At 45.8% G+C, this 17533-nt stretch overlaps 1 protein-coding gene across 1 annotated transcript in view; it reads right to left on the bottom strand.

The window, feature by feature from the left end:
- The window catches only part of TASP1 (taspase 1), a gene marked incomplete at its 5' end in the record, with an annotated part of 142726 nt that overhangs the window by 15156 nt on the left and 110037 nt on the right, over nucleotides 1-17533 (bottom strand). The window contains 2 exons of the mRNA XM_015415655.1: nucleotides 7587-7690; nucleotides 8711-8821. Of these exons, the coding sequence (XP_015271141.1) occupies nucleotides 7587-7690; nucleotides 8711-8821 (215 nt within the window). The remainder of the gene's footprint in view (nucleotides 1-7586; nucleotides 7691-8710; nucleotides 8822-17533) is intronic.

Raw genomic sequence — 17533 nt, forward strand, 5'->3', positions numbered from 1 at the left:
TTCAGTTTTGTTTTTGCATGTGGGTGGGTATTCTGTAATAATTTTTTGGATACGCTGTATTTTTAATATGCTAGTTGTGATAATTTCATGCCAAGTAAAAATGTCCATAGTCATATTTTATGTTCCTAAAGTAACAGAATGACTTTCAAACTAGAAAAGACAAAAGAAATGCTAATGTAGCATTTTTTTCAATTTTTCCGAAAATTTCAGTTTCCCCCCGGAAAAAAACGGGAAATAAACGAGTTTTTTTCCGAGCTTCAAAATTTCCGGAAATTTTACATCTCTACTTGTGCCCCATCATGAGAGGTTCTGCTTGTTGGAAAAATTGGCAAAATGGTTAAATATTCAGAGATTGCAACAGATCTTTGCTTCACTGGGGAGGAGGCATTTTCTTCTATGCAAAAATCTTTATTTCTAAGGGAAGGGTTCACAGGACATCTACAATTCAACAAAGACACCCAAGACTACATCTTTACACTTTGACCACACAGTCTACGACAATGGAGAGTCTTCTTCTTCTTGATCCCTAGAAGGAAATCACCTGAAGGCATTAACCAATGATTGTTAGTAAATAGGCTTCAGTTTCCCGGGCTTTCTCCCCATTGGCTCTGTGCCAGGTTCCCTTCCAGGTCAGTCTACACAACAGCACACGAGGTAAACACATTTAACCCTGTAATGACTGAATTTTAGACCTTGCAACACACCTATTTCCAACACGGCTAACATTAGAAACCTTGCCCCTTTCATGGAAAAGGTCGCCCAAAATGACTATTTCACTCTAAAATAGGGCTGTCGGCTCTGGGTTGAAAGACATCTGGAGATTTGGGGAGTGGAAGCTGGGGAGGGCATGGTTTAGGGAGAGGAGGGACCACAGCAGGGTATAATGTCCTGAAGTCCACCTTCAAAAGCAGCCATTTTCTCCTGGGGAACGGATCTTGGTCATCTGGAGAGAATAGCAGGAGAGCTCCAGGTGCCACCTAAAGGTTGACAACCCTGCTCTAAGAAAGATACAGACACAAACGACAATGGTGCTCGGTATCTTTGCCTGCAAATATTTTAAGTGGGGGGGGGGGGAATCATTTCCAGTGCAGGAGAAGAACTGAAAGACTCCCTGAACCTTCCATTCATTTGGACACTTTCCCCTCCTGTCCAGAGTCAACGTTCTACAATCAATTATGGCCCCCAATCAAGTGTCATTTTAAAAGGAAAGGACCAGATAGTGACCACACCCCTTTAGAAGGTTGTTCCAGCCAATCAGATGGACCGGTAGGTGGGCGTGATCGCTTGTCTGGCAGTGAGGGTTAGTTGTCCTACAGTGGTGGGACTGTTGAATCGCCTATAGCCAGTTGAGAGCCAGTTTGGTCTAGTGGTTAAGTGTGCCGACTCTAATCTGGGAGAACCGGGTTTGATTCCCCACTCCTCCACTTGCACCTGCTGATGTGACCTTGGGTCAGTCACAAGCTCTGGCACAGCTGTCCTTGAAAAAGAGCAGTTTCTGTCAGAGCTCTCTCAGCCCCGCCTACCTCACAGGGTGTCTGTGGTGGGGAGGGGAAGGAAAGGAGTTTGTAAGCCGCTCTGAGACTCCTTCGGGTAGTGAAGGGCGGGGTATAAATCCAATCTCTTCTTCTTCTTCTATAGCAGCAAGCTCTGAAATAAAATACTGCTTTTGGATTATGTTTATACAGGAGCTAGCTATTTAGATAGGAGGATATTTGGACTGTTCCCTTCACTTTTTGTTACTTTGATCAGGCATCTGATGGCCTATATATGAATCTGAATGAATTTTGTAAATACCTATGAGGTGATTGTACTTATTGCACACAATTTATACTTCTATTAAATATTATTGCCTATATTGTATATGTTTACGTATGGTGTTTTCTATTGTTTTGACACTTATTCCCTTGTGGTCCCTGTTTCGTTGATGTTCACACAATCGGAGGGCAGTTTGCGCGAAGGGCCATACCCGCCTTCCGGAGCCAGTTTGCCACCTCTGCCCCCCCCCCCCCCGGGGCATTTTCTAGGCTGAAACCATTTCTCGGGCTGTCCAATCTGCCTCAGTGAGGGTCCACTCTGTTTCAGTGATGAAACGCCCTCTCCAAATAAGGGGCAGATGGTCCCTACCCTGTTTGGTGCAGTGGTTGAGTGCGCGGACTCTAGTCTGGGAGAACCGGGTTTGATTCCCCACTCCTCCACTTGCAGCTGCTGGATGACCTTGGGCAAGCCGTAGTTCTGACAAGAGCTGTCCTTGAAAAAGAGCAGTTTCTGTCAGAGCTCTCTCAGCCGCACCTGCCTCACAGGGTGTCTGTTGTGGGGAGGGGAAGGGAAAGGAGTTTGTAAGCCGCTCTGAGGCTCCTCTGGGTAATCAAGGGTTGGGTATAAATCCAATCTCTTCTTCTTTATTTAGAAATATAAGCCTGTCCTTTTTATGTGGGACTCTGACCCTTAATTCCACAGTGAGGGCATCATCTTGAGGGAAAGTTGAATACCTATCTTTTCCTCATTTTTTTTTTAATCGCTTGTTGCCTGTGGATCAGGAGTCAGCCATTTTGAACCACCACAGTCAATAGGAGGGGTGGTGTATACATATTCTAACGAATAAATCCAGACAACTAAAGATTTTTGTGTTTCCCCAAGTACTGTAACTTAGAGCGCTTTCACGCACTAAATAATGCACTTTCAATCTGCTTTCAATGCACTTATTGAGAGCTGGTTTGATGTAGTGGTTAAGTACGCGGACTCTAATCTGGGAGAACCAGGTCTGATTCCCCACTCCTCCACTTGCAGCTGCTGATGTGACCTTGGGTCAGTCACAAGCTCTGGCACAGCTGTCCTTGAAAGAGCAGTTCTTGAAAGAGCTCTCTCAGCCCCACCTACCTCACCAGTGGGGAGGGGAAGGGGAAAGAGATTGCAAGCCACTCTGAGACTCCGAGTGAAGGGCGGGTGTAATGATTTCATGTTTAACTGTGTGTGTGTGTGTGTTTAAAAGTTTGGTTGCATGGCGATGAGAGATAGTCTAGAGTGGTTGAAACAGGCAAGTGGTGTGATTGGTGATTGGCAGAAAGGGGGAGGGGTTTTGGAAGTGATGCTGTGTGGATGATTTGTATGTCAGTCAAGAGTTACAGTTTAGACAGTTGATGAGGACAGTTAAACAGGCAGTCAGTTAAGTTCTGTCTCTTGAGAGAAGGAGACACATCCCTGTGTGGGATAAGTTGGTCCTGTGTATGAAAAGAGTGAAGCAGTCTTGTATGATATAAGAGTTCTGAGTTAAATATTTGTGTGTGAAAGGAGAGACATTCAGTTCTGTGTTATAGGAGTTATAAGCTGAAAGCTGAGAGTCTAGGAAACAGTAAAGATTATATGGACTTGAAGGAAAAGTGTTACAAAGTTACCTATGAAAAATCCCTGTCAGTAGGGAGCAAACTGTGTGTTATACCTACTTTACTAGTTACATGGTTCTACCCTCGTATTTATGCTTTATTTAAATAAATCCTATTTCATTCAAGTATACCAGCTCTGAAATAAATACATCCTGAGGAACACATAGTCCCTTGAAAGCCTAAAGACCCAAGATAAGAGGTCGTCACAGCGGGGTATAAATCCAATCTCCTCTTTCTTCTTTACTTTGCAACTGGATTCTACTTTGTGAAATGGAGAAATCCACTTGCAAACGGCCGCTGAAGTGGACTGAAACGGCATTTGCTCAGCATGTGTGAAAGCGCCCCAACAAGCCTTTCATTCCATTAAGAGATCAAAATACATAAGCAGACAAACTCAAATACTTTCAAAATCCTATCGCGACAGCTGAGTTCAAAGCAAAAATTTGTCCATTTCCCACTTCTTGCTGCGCGGCCGCATTTTGACCTGCAGCATCCCCCGATTTCCCTCGCATCTTCTTGATCTCAAAAAACAAGGATCGAGAAGACACGGGGGAAATCAGGGGATGCTGCGGGTCAAAATGCGGCCGCACGGCAAGTAGTGGGAAATGGACGGATATAATCGGGGGAAAGGGAATAGCGAGGGCGGCACAGCCGCTGGTGGGAAATCGGTCTGGCTGATGCCCAGTGGTTAGCCTGGCACATAAACTGTGCTCGCACTTTGCCCGTGACATGTAAAAACGCATGCTCAACTCTGCGTGTTAAACTGGCATTTTATGTTCTCGCAACAGTGGAACTGTATCAAAAGTGCTGGTAGTCCCCGGCCCAAGGGATGCCCACTTAGCCTTGACCAGGGCCGGGGCTTTTTCTGCCCTGGCCCCAGCCTGGTGGAACATGCTCCTGCCTGAGATCAGGGCCCTGCGGAACTTATTGCTGCCAGGCCTTTGGCTGAGGTGGCGGGTGCCCAATAGAAAACTCGGCCTCCCCTGCTGAAATTAAAGCCTACCAAACCAATGCAGCCTGGACCCATCAGATCTTACAGACTCAATGGCGCCAGCTAGAAAATAATGTATATAATGAAACGGGGCAACCTATTTTGCGTTTTCTCTTTTTAAATCGAGGCTACTTGAAATTGTTTTTAATTATTCTGTGAGTTCTGTTTACGTGTTTTAGGATCCTACCGTGATCCGCCCCGAGCCTGCTGGCAAGGAGGTCGGAATATAAATTGAATTAATAAAATCAATGCAATAAATAGAAGATCCCACGAGGGAATCGGCCTTAACTGTGAAGTGACGGGAAAGCTACGCCACTGAGAACGGCGTCAGTCTGAGCTGAAAGGCAGGTGTGGACGTATATTTCGGCATTTCTGCAGAGATATACTGCACGGAAATATTCTACATAAAAAGGAAATAACGTTACTGGTGAACACAGAGCTCTGGAAAAAACCCCTGGGAGTTTTGTCTGTCCCCTTCTGTTGCTGGCTTCTGATGGTGTGTGTGTGTGTGTGTGTGTGAAGAGTGTTTTTTTTTGCTTGGCATTCCCTCAGTGATCACTCCTTCCGAACTAACGTTTTAACTGCTGTCCTTATGTCTTTGCATGCATATTAACTCTGTTTTTGATTTGTCTCAATGAACTGGGAAAAGTACAGAGGAGGGCAAACCAAGATGATGAGAGGGGGTTGGAGCAACTTCCCTAGGAGGAAAGGCTGGAAAGTTTCTGGGATTTTTCCGTCCATAAAAGAGACATAAGAACATAAGAACATAAGATATGCCAATGTTGGATCAGGCCAAAGGCCCATCCATGAGAGAGGTTTATAAAATTATGCCCGGGGTGGAGAAAGTTGACAAAGGAAAATTTTTCTCTCCGTCCCAAAAGACTAAAGGGCATCCAATGAAGCTGGTGAGAAATAGGTGAACAAAACAGGAAATACTTCTTTACACAGAGAGCGATTAAAATGTGGGATTCCCTGTAGTGATGGCCACGGGAATAAACAGCTTGAAAAGGGGATTGGATAGATTCACGGAGGATAAGTCTATCAATGGCTACGAGCCACGGTGGCTGAGGGGAACCTCCACATTCAGAGGCACCAATCCTCTGAATCCCAGAGCCAAGAGGCAACCTCAGGGGAAGGCCTCGGCCTCTCTGCCCTGCTGTTGGCCCTCCAGAGGAACTGGTTGGCCACTGTGTGAGATGGGATGCTGGACTAGATGGACCACTGCTCTGATTCAGCAGGGCTCTTTGCATGTTCTGATGAAGGCCTCAGCCTCTATGCCCTGTTGTTGGCCCTCCACAGGAACTGGCTAGCCACTGTGCGAGACAGGAGGCTGGACTAGATGGACCACTTGTCTGGTCCAGCAGGGCTCTTATGATGTTCTTATCAGGGGAAGGCCTCAGCCTCTATGTCCTGTTGTTGGCCCTCCAGAGGAACTGGTCGGCCACAGTGTGAGACAGGAGGCTGGACTAGATAGACCACTGGTCTGATCCAGCAGAACTCTTCTGATGTTCTTAAAAACCTCTGAATCCCAGAACTAGGAGGCAACATCAGGGGAAGGCCTCGGCCTCTATGTCCTGTTGTTGGCCCTCCAGAAGAACTGGTCGGCCACAGTGTGAGACAGGAGGCTGGACTAGATAGACCACTGGTCTGATCCAGCAGGGCTCTTCTGATGTTCTTATGTTCTTAAGTGTGTTTGGGAATGGGGCGATTTTAATGGTTTTCTCCTCCTGTTTATTCATGGTTCCCCCTCCTATAAATGGTTAGCCCCCCTTGGAGACCCTTGTGAGAGCAGAAAGGCGGGATAGAAACCTTGCAAATAAAATAAATTTAAATAATCTTACTTGTGTGTCAGACTCGATACAAATCTGACTGGCAAACTCATTAAGCAAAGAGTGCACCTCTTGCTTTATGCCCAACTGAGTTATGTTCTTTCATATGCTTGCTCTGGCTGGGGGTGGGGGGCATCCATGAACTCCATGCTAAATTTTTAGGCATATACCCCATGTCAGTAATATAACTTCAAAATAAAAGCCTGGAGCTTAAGAAACTTACCAGCAGTGCTATCCTAGTCAGAGTCCCGCCATTTTCAGTCCATTGAAGCCAACAGACTTACAAGGATACCACTCTGCTCAAGATGGCATTAAAAATTACCTGCTGGAATCGGTCAAATAAGGGGACCGATTGCCAAAGCCTGGACAGCAGAGGTTCCAAGATGTCTTTGCTGCAGTTTCCTTTGATATAGTATCGGCATGTTCGTCTTGCAGAAGGAAACATTCCAGCTAGACTGCCGGTCAGGGCCAGGTATCAGGAGGACGTGACCGATGTGACCGACGCTACCACAATTACACTGGCCACTGACGTTCGTCTTGCAGAAGGAAACATTCCAGCTAGACTGCCGGTCAGGGCCAGGTATCAGGAGGACGTGACCGATGTGACCGACGCTACCACAATTACACTGGCCTATACCCCACTCCCAAACCCAATTCAAGGCATTGGTTTTGACCTTTAAAGCTTGGGCTTGGGGTATCTGGGGGACCGTTCTCTGCCCGGAAATCAAGATCACAAGGAAGAAGAGAAGAGATTGGATTTATACCCCGTCCTTCACTTGGAGTCTCAGAGCGCCTTACAAACTCCTTTCCTTTCCCCTCCCCACAACAGACACCCTGCGAGGGAGGTGGGGCTGAGAGAGCTCTTGATAGAAACTGCTCTTTTTTCAAGGACAGCTCGTCAGAACTACGGCTTGCCCAAGGTCACACCAGCATCTGCAAGTGGAGGAGTGGGGAATCAAACCTGGTTCTCCCAGACTAGAGTCCGCGCACTCAACAATGACACCAAACTGGCTCCTGACAGTCCCATCAATCAAAGAACCTTATTTGGTGGGTACAGGAGAGGGGGACTTTTCAGTGGCAGCCCCACGATTATGGGGCAATCTCCACAGAGAGGTGCGCCCGGCCCCCCTCGCTTTCAATCTTTAGGAGGCAGCTGAAGATGGAACTATTTAGGACTACATTTGATGAAAGCCGTTCTAAATGGTGATTTTAAACTGTCGTTATATATATATTTTTATGTACTTTATTTGATGTATTTTTAATATTGTACGCTGCCTCAAGCTCTGTAAAGAAAAAAAAGGCAGCTAATCAATGTCTTAAATAAAATAAACTCCCGCGGCCAGTGGGAGCCACACCGTTACGGAGACAATGGCAGAAGAACCTCACTGCAGCCTCGAACACCTGCACAGAGTCACTCCAGGTGAACAACTGTGCTTTGATCATACCCAGAGACACTAAGATACAGTCTGCCCCCTTAAATAAATTTATCCCTGAACATAAAGAATGAATACATAATTTGTGTTCAATTTGACTTAAGGGCCTTCAGATTTATTTATCTGCTTATTAGATTTTTTTTTAGTTGCCGCTCACCCAAGGGGTCTCACGGCGACTTACGACATTAAAACTACCAAGGTTTAAAAAAACCACGCATAAAAACAAATAACGAATATAAGATTTGGGCATTAAAATATTACATTATTAAAATATGTGGCTATCACCGTACTACTGATAAAACAGCTCTAACATATGGTTACTCTCCCAAGGCCAAACTAAACAATTCAGCCTTGCATGCCCTGCGGAAATGAAACAAGTTTGGCAGGGCAGAGGTGTCATCCAAGAGCGCTTTCCACAAGGTAGGGGCCACAACTGAGAAGGCCTTTCCCCTGGTGGCAGCTAACCGAGCCATCCTGTGGTCAGGTACCTGCCAGAGGCCCCTAGACAATGACCGAAGGGAGTGTGGGAGGTTGCAACAGGAGAGGCAGTCCCATAGGTATGAGGGTCCCAGACCATTAAGGGCTTCAGAGGTTAACACCAACACCTTGAATTGGATGCAGAGTCCAATTGGTAGCCAGTGCCCCTGCCACAGAACTGGAACAATGCAAGCTGACGATGATGTCATTGGGTTCCATCACAAAGGGAAAGTCCATTAGAGAGAGAGAGAGAGAGAGAGAGAGGTGGGATTATCCATGTGTCCCTTTCAGGAGAGCCTAATGATATTCAACACAGGTGGTCTATTCGTTCTTGGCCATGTACAATTCCATCCTCCGCATCTCCTTTTTATCACATTTGAGGTGCTCCAGATTTCTGGTGACAAGTTTAAAGCAGAGCACAATCCAGCTTTCCAAACAACTGTGTTTGGAAATGATAACTGATAAAAACTATAATATATTTAATAAAGAGGTAAAGGTGAAGGTTTCCCTTGCTCGAAAGCTTTAATACATCTTATCAAAAAGCTCGATGTCAACTGACTCTTTAAAAAAATTTATGTAGGGCTTTCATCACCTTCTTACCTAGCAGTGACTGCTTATCCTGGGAGGAGTTGGCTTCTGCAGAACATCTACAAGACCGAAGAACTATCACTCCACCAAGAACACCGTCCTCATTGGCTAGAAAAGGTGAACCTGAGTAGAAACAGGGTTTAAAAAAAAGAACATGGGAAAAATGAGTTTGCAAATGTCTTACCAATGTCTCCTAAACAAGACAAGGGTATCCAAAAGAAAAATTACATCATGAACAAATTCCATATATGCGGTTTCAGCAAAAGACAACTCGTACAATGGTTACCGGAGCTCCGGTGGCTCAAGTGGTTAAGACGCTGAACTGCAGGTTGTGAAAGGTCAGTAGTTCAGCAGTTTGAGACCCGGGTGCCGCATGACGGAGTGAGCTCCCGTCTCTAGTTCCAGCTCCTGCCAACCTAGCAGTTTGAAAGCAAGAAATTGCAAGTAGAGAAATAGGTACCACTTTGGTGGGAAGGTAACAGCGTTCCATGTGCCTTGGTGTCTAGTCACGCCGGCCACAAGACCACGGAAACGTCTTCAGACAGCGCTGGCTCTTCGGCTTGGAAACGGAGATGAGCACCGCAACTCTAGAGTCGGATTCAACAGGCTTTCGAGCAAGGGAACCTTTACCTTTTTACAATGGTTACCAAGAGGCAACTTGAAAGGTATAATAGATACAGATCTCCACAGAAGGGTACCAGCCCAAGAGAATAGTCTAATTAATTAATTGATTATTGTATGGCATTATGTGCAGTATAGCCAGGAGATCCTAAGATTGCCTGGCAGCCAGAAGATCTAGCTATCTTAGCATTGTGCAACACTAGGGTTTTTTTTCCCAAGGCAAGAGACATTTCAAAGGTGGTTTGGCCATTGCCTGCCTCTGCATCACGCCCTTGGTGTCCCTTGGAAGTCACCCACTTAAAGACTAGCTGGGGCCAACCCTGCTTAGCTCCCAAAAACCAATGAGATCGGGCTAGCCTGGGCTATCCAGGTCAAAGCAGAGAAGAGTCTGAAAGCATAAGATGCAGCAACCTTGCTGATGCTAAGAAAATTTGGGCCTAATCAGTGCTTGGACTTGTTGTTGTTGTTCAGTCGCACAGTCGAGTCCGACTCTTCGCGACCCTATGGACCAGATCATGCCAGGCTTTCTGGTCTTCCGCCGTCCTCTGAAGTTTGCTCAATTTCATGTTCGTTGCATCGATGACACTGTCTAACCGGCACATCCGTTGCCGTCTCCGTCTTCTTTGACCTTCAATCTTTCCCAGCATCAGGGTCTTCTTCTCCAGTGAGTGCTCCCTTCTCATTGGGTGGCCAAAGTATTGGAGCTTCAGTTTCATTATCTGGCCTTCCAGGGAACAGTCAGGGTTGATTTCTTTTAGGATTGACTGATTTGATCTTCTTGCAGTCCAAGGGACTCTCAAGACACTCAAGTGCTTGGACTACTCAACCAATATGTATGCTGCCTCATGTCCCAAGGAAGAAAGGTAAGACACATGTGAAATATATCAGGCTAACAAGGTAGTATTAAAGTGGAAGGTGATACAGGCCTTACCCTACTGTGTGGAATTAGAAACAAACACAAAAAGATGACATAAAGCAATTGATAGATTATTGCTCTATTTTTTTAAAAATTGCACTATTTATAGATCTAGCTGGGTAGCCATGTTAGTCGGTTTGTAGCAGCAGAAAAGAGCAAGAGCTTAGTAGCACCTGATAGTCTAACAAAATTTGTGGCAGGGGGTGGTGAGCTTTCGTGAGTCACTGCTCAAACGTCTTCAGAAGTGAGCAGCGACTCACGAAAGCTCCTACACTAGAGGGCTCCTAGTGTCCTGGCCCCGCTGGTGGACCTCCTGAGGGCACCTGGTATTTCTGGCCACTGTGTGATAGAGTGTTGGACTGGATGGGCCACTGGCCTGATCCAACATTGGCTTCTCTTATGTACTTATGTACAAATTTTGTTAGTCTATAAGGTGCTACTGGACTCTTGCTCTTTTCTACTGCTATTTGTAGTCTGCCTTTCTTGCAGGAACTCAGGACAGACCACACATGGTGAGTCGGTACAATCAACAAAACAGGGCATTCAGTAGCCAATGCATTAGGATTTTAGAAGTCTGGAACCACCAGAAAGAGCTGAGGCATAGACATATTATTAGCACGACATATCAAGTGGTCCAGAAATTATATAATAGGATCCTGCTTCCAACAAGCAATATGCAGCAGTATAGACGACAGCCCCAGTCATTTATCCAAGTCAGTTGGTGAACCATGTTGTACAATGCAACCTCATTACCTGCGCAGACTAACACAGGCAACTAGAATATCTTGTTCAAAGGGAGTACCCCACACACACACACCATAGGTATTGGAAATTCTCACACACACACACACTGTCGAGGTTTGCGCGGTGCTAGCCCACTACAGGTTGCGAGTGGTGTGAGAGTATCAAAGAAGACGTAAGTCTTATAGGCTTGGTGTAAAACTATATACAATTTATTTACACGAGCCTCCACCAATATATTGCACAGAACGACAAAATGCTCACGCAGACACCAGGTTTCCATCAGGAAGGATAGTACATTGTACAGCATCACATTTATACAAGCATTGTCCAATCAGGACCCAATGCTGAGTCACTGTTAATTAGCTCTGCCATCAACTAGACAGAACCGGTTGGATCCCACTCTACTGGCGCTCTGAGCTGTCGGCTCCTGTCAAACAGATTGATATGATCTACAGCCAGACTTATAGAACTTATAGAAAAACCTCATTCAAGGTTTTTAACTGACCCTTTTCGTATGAGGCCCTCGTTGGAAAGGCTCTTTTGATCTTTCCGAACGCATTTTAACATGTACGTGGGCAACGCATTTACCTGTCTGTGGTGGTATGTGATTGTAAGCGGCTTTGAGACTCCTTAAGGTAGAGAAAAGTGAGATATAAAAAAACTACACTTCTTCTTGCCTCTGTTTGTTGCCCTCATGGTTAGCTCAGTTCCACCAGCTTGATATCAGAGAAACAATTTATGTTTGGCTAGATGTTTGGGATGGCCACCCAATGAGAAGGGAGCACTCACTGGAGAAGACCCAGATGCTGGGAAAGATTGAAGGTCAAAGAAGACGGGGACGGCAAAGGATGAGATGGTTAGACAGTGTCATCGAGGCAACGAACATGAAACTGGGCAAACTCCGGAGGACGACGGAAGACAGGAGGGCCTGGCGTGATGGGGTCCATGGAGTCACGAAGAGTCAGACTCAACTGTGCGACTGAACAACAACAGGAACACACAGTGTTGGGCACTTGCCAATGTGTACGGCCATAACCTTCCATGGGTGACCCTGCCCACCCTTCATATGTAGACCCAGCTGTCCTCTCAGGGACCATGTAATGCAGGTTACCATGCTATGCTGAACATTCCTATGCACCCTTCAGAATACAGTAAACGGAGCGAAGTAAAGGTAAAGGTTTCCCTTGTTCGAAAGCCAGTCAAATCCGACTCTAGGGGGCGGTGCTCATCTCTGTTTCCAAGCTGAAGAGCCAGCGCTGTCCAAAGACATTTCCATGGTCATGTGGCTGGCATGACTACATGCCAAAGCGCACGGAAGGCTGTTACCTTCCCGCCGAAGTGGTCCCTATTTATCTACTTGCAATTTCTTGCTTTCGAACTGCTAGGTTGGAGCAAAAGGGGATCCCAATTAAGTAGAACAGGATCTCTTCCTGTTGAAGTATGGAGAATGGGTCACATGCTAAGACTGAGGCACTTCAACTCCTTCTGAAGGTGTTTGGAGATGTTCCTTCTTGAATTTTCAAAATAATAATAATAATACCCCACGAAATGACATTTCAAAAGAGCAAATCATAAAAAAAGGACTTCTAGTTAGCGGTAGTATCCACTACCGAAGAGAGCCGACAAAAAGCTATTTCTGTTCGTCCATCGTTTCTGTCGTGTTGAAGTTTCTCCAAAATGCTGGCATAATAAAAGAGCTGAAAATAGCTCTCTGCCAATTGCTTCCTTTAGAATTCAAAACACATTTCCCCCCCCAAAAAAGGTGCTATACCAGAAGCTGTAATTATTTTTAAATTAGCCAAATAAAACTGCAGCATTCCCCTTTTTGTATGTGTGCCTCGAAATTAATGTCATACGTTTTGAAATGTGGAAAGTATTTTATGGTTTAAATATGACCTAAACATCTCGAGCCATGGGATTAAATGCAAATGTAACCAGTTAGCGAAGGCCAAGCAGTCTTTGATCCCACGTTTGCCCACGGTTTATTACCCTACACATCAAGCAACAATACTGGAAGACAACCACTTCATTTTTATTACAGGAGATATATATATATATATATATATATCTCAGGAGGTGTAGCTGCTGGTGAAAGTTCCGAGCCATTAATACGGATGGATATGGCCGGTGGCAGATAGATAGACCAGGGCAGAGAAGGCCCTGGCCCTGGTCGAGGCTAGACGGACGTCTTTTGGGCCAGGGACCTCCAGGAGACGTCGATTACTAGAGCGTAAAGCTCTTCGAGGCGTATACGGGAAGAGGCAATCCCTTAGATATGTGGGTCCCAGGCACGATTATATATATGAAGTTCAATACAAGAAAACGTTCACTGTCAGCCTTTCTTTTCTGGCCACCGAATACCAAGTTTGGGTCCGGGGGCACCTTGAAGACCAAACTTTGTTCTGCTGCTACACCAGTTTGGTGTCGTGGTTAAGTGCGTGGACTCTAATCTGGGAGAACCGGGTTTGATTCCCCACTCCTCCACTTGCACCTGCTGATGTGACCTTGGGTCAGTGACAAGCTCTGGCACAGCTGTCCTTGAAAAAGAGCAGTTTGTGTCAGAGTTCTCTCAGCCCCACCCACCTCAAGGGGTGTCTGTTGTGGGGAGGGGAAGGGAAAGGAGTTTGTGAGCCCCTCTGAGACTCCAAGTGAAGGGCGGGGTATAAATCCAATCTCCTCCTCTTCTTCTTCTTCAGACCAACACGGCGACCCAACTGAATCTATTTTCTGGCCACTGTTATTATCATCCACTTCATGATTATTAACGAAAATAATTTTGCCGTATAAGGGAGGGCTCCTGACCTGGATAGCCCCCGCCTAGCCTGATCTTGTCAGATTTCAGAAGTTGAGCAGGGCCAACGTGGAGGCAGGCGATGGCAAACCACCTCTGGGCGTCGCTTGTCTTGAAAACCCAACTGGGTTGCCCTGAATCAAATTTGACCAAACGGAAAATATAAATTGGGGGGGGGGTGTTTAAAAAATTATCCACCCCGGGCACTGAATAGGTTAGGTACGCCACTGGCAATTAGAGAAGAATCATCCAGAGCAGCCCGCATAATATCTGCCCCAAGAAGAAACATAAGGACCTTTAGACAACGGCCCCATTCCAACTGATGTCACGCTCAAGTCGAATTGAAGCTGGTGGAGCTTTTAAATTTATTGTGGCCAATTTGTCCCTTTGATCTCCATGGGACTGGAGTAGAATCAGAGGATCATAGAGTTGGAAGGGAACTCCATCTGGTCCAACCCCTGCACAATGCAGGAAATTCACAAATACCTCCCCCCCCACACACACACACACTCCCAGTGACCCCTGTTCCATGCCCAGAAGATGACAAAAAGCCTCCAAAACCAGCCAAACCGGCCTGGAGAAAAATTCCTTCCTGACCCCAAAGTGGCAATCAGCATTTCCCTGGGCGTGTAAGAACGGGCCATGAGAACTAAGCACTGAGGCAACCTGCCCTGACATCCCTCTCCTGATCTGCCCAAGTCCACAGAATCCACATGGCTGTCAGATGGGGCCATCTAGCCTGTTTGAAAACCTCCCAAGGAGGCGAGCCCCACCACCTCCCGAGGAAGCCCGTTCCACTGAGGAACTGCTCTGTCAGGAAGTGCTTCCTCATGTTTAGCCAAAAACTCTTCTCATTTAATTTCAACCCGTTTGTTCTGGTCCGGTCTTCTGGGGCAACAGAAAACAACTCCTCGCCATCCTTCATATGACAGCCCTTCAAGTACTTGAAGATGGTTATCGTATCACCTCTCAGTCGTCTCCAGGCTAAACATACCCAGCTCCTTCATCAAGTCACAACTGACTCGTGGCGACGCCTCATGCAATGTTCCTTCTAAGCTGTAGAGTCTCATGAGCAAAAATTCTACTTTGTGAGTCGCTAGCATTAAAGTTGTGAGCGAGAGATTTGGCTCCTGCATAAATTAGTTTGCTCTTCTGGAGCCATCCCTTCCTGAGCGAAGACAAAAATGTGTGAGCCGGAGGCTAAAAAACTGGGAGCTAGCTCACACTAACTCAGCTTAGAGGGAACACTGCTCATGGGGTTTTCAAGGCAAGAGATGTTCAGAGGTGGTTTGTCATTGCCTTCTTCCGTGTAACAACCCTGGACTTCCGTGGGGGTCTCCCATCCAAGAACTAACCATGGCCACCCCTGCTTAGCTTCCGAGATCCGACAAGCTCGGGCTACTCTGGGCTCTTCGGGCTGCTAGCTTTACTTACATGGAGTTGGATCCCGTGGATCTAATCCTATAATAGCGCCATTTCCCCCCAATGCTAGCAGTCTTTCTCTGGTACAAGAGACTCTTTGGTTGGTGGAAGGTTCTCTTGGAACAGAAGAGCTAGATTCGAGCCCAATAGCACCTTATAGACCTGGGGTGGCCAAACTGTGGCTTGGGAACCACATGCAGCTTTTTCATACATAGAATCACGGAATGTTAGAGTTGGAAGGGACCTTGCAGGTCATCTAGTCCAACCCCCTGCACTCTGCAGGAGCAGAGCCAAAAGATAGCTCTACAACATAACCGAAGGATGGTCGTCCAGCCTCCGCTTGAAAATGTCCAGCGAAGGAGCATCCACCACCTCCCGAGGCAGATGGTTCCACTGTTCAACCACTCTTACATATTGTGTGGCTCCTGGCAGGGCAGCTAGGGAAGCGTAGGGCAGGCATGCTTTTTCTCCCTCCCTTCCCTCCCATCTATTTGCTTTCTTTGCCTCTCTCCCTCTCTCTCTTTCCACCTCTTTCATTCTTTCTTTCCACTTCTCTCTCTCTTTCCACCTCTTTCATTCTTTCTTTCCACTTCTCTCTCTCTTTCTTTCTCTCTTAGACAAATAAAATACCATTAGCAAACAAATAAATATCATTGGACAAATAAATGTCATTATCAATATCTGTTTTTACCCCTTTGTTTTTATTTTTGGCAGTCTCGCTTAATGTTAAGAAAAAGCAAGTTTGCATGTTTTTAAATAAAAACATGTGTGTGATACCTGTTCATGTCTTGCGGCTCTCAAACGTCTGACGTTTATTCTATGTGGCTCTTACAGTGAGCAAGTTTGGCCACCCCTGTTATAGACCCACAAGATTTTCAGGGTATAACCTTTCAAGAGTCAGAGCTCCCTTCGTCAGATACTAGTCACCCCAACTTGTATCCAAAAAAGGGAGTTCTGACTCTCGAAAACATATACCCTGAACTATCCAAGGGGATAGTGCACTCGAATCTGTAACAGAAGGCAGCTCCTTGCGCTGGAGGAAAGAGGCTCTGTTGCAGGAATGGAATTGGCGGGATCCAACCCAACGCCTCCTCCTGTCTTTACAAAAGAGACGAAGCTTTGTGGTCTTGTTGAGCAAGAGAAAAGGAATGGAGAGCTGCTTAATTATCACTGATTCAATCACGGGAGCTCAAAGAAAAAGCGGCACTCCGGGCTGTATTACTGACGTCATTTCTGGGTTTACATCGCCCCATTTTCTCTCTACCACCCTACTGCGTGATGACGGGGACTACAGGTGGGGGGCATCTCCTCCCACACCAGGAGACCTGGTAAGCCCAGGATGGAGTAAGGAGGGGAATTAGATGAGACTGAGTAAAAAACCCAAAAAAACTAACTGGATCCAACCCAGAGCTTAGTTAGGTGGATTAGTGGTCTGATAAGGCATAAAACGATTTAATTCCTTACATGGTTGAAAAATATGAAATACTGTTTAAGTTTGTAAAAGATTTGGTACGAAAATCCGATTCCCCCTTCATTACAGCTTCCCAGCCTAAAGACCAGTTCACACATGGTCTTTTCCAACCCAGATCTCTCCTCCAGGTAGGGGGGGGGGGAAATATAACCATCCTTAGCAGGTCTACGCAGAACTAAGTCCCTTTTTATTCATTCCAGCTTACTTCCAGGAAAGCACACTTACGACTGCAACCACCGTGACACAAACACACAGACAGACACACATGTGGGGGCGGCCAAATGGAGATAGGACCTCACTGCGCATGCACATTTACAGTTTAATCTTAAGAAGGGAAGGCGGGATATAAATCAAATTAAATACATAAATAATAAATAAATTAGGATTGCACTGTTAATCAGCTTTTGTCTACACAGGAGAGGAAGCAGAAAAACCATCATATGTGAACTGGCCCTAATTCTTACTAAACTATATACGCTCACATATTTATCTAGCATTAACTGTAAAAATGGAACGAAGTGTAACCATGACACGAGGGAAAATTCAAGGCAAAAAAAAAAGGGATGTCATTTAGAAAATGAACAGCACAGTTCAAGGGTATCTGACACTCCATTTTTCAATTTCTCTCAGTTTTTACTAGCGGTATTTTGAGACTTTGAAGCCTGAAATGTAAATATTTTTAATACATTTGTAAATTGGCAAGCGCGGATGAGCTGGATCATAAATTACTCAAAGATATACTCGGGCAGTGTGCTTACTTAACAGTGCAATCCCAAACAGAGCTACAAATTTCTAAGTCCATGGGGTTAGAAGGGTTTAACTCTATTTAGGATTGCACTGCAACTCACATATTTTGTTTGGCAAACTGCA

Source organism: Gekko japonicus, unplaced genomic scaffold, assembly GCF_001447785.1.
Source record: "Gekko japonicus isolate JY-2015 unplaced genomic scaffold, Gekko_japonicus_V1.1 scaffold3307, whole genome shotgun sequence".
Lineage (NCBI taxonomy): Eukaryota > Metazoa > Chordata > Lepidosauria > Squamata > Gekkonidae > Gekko > Gekko japonicus.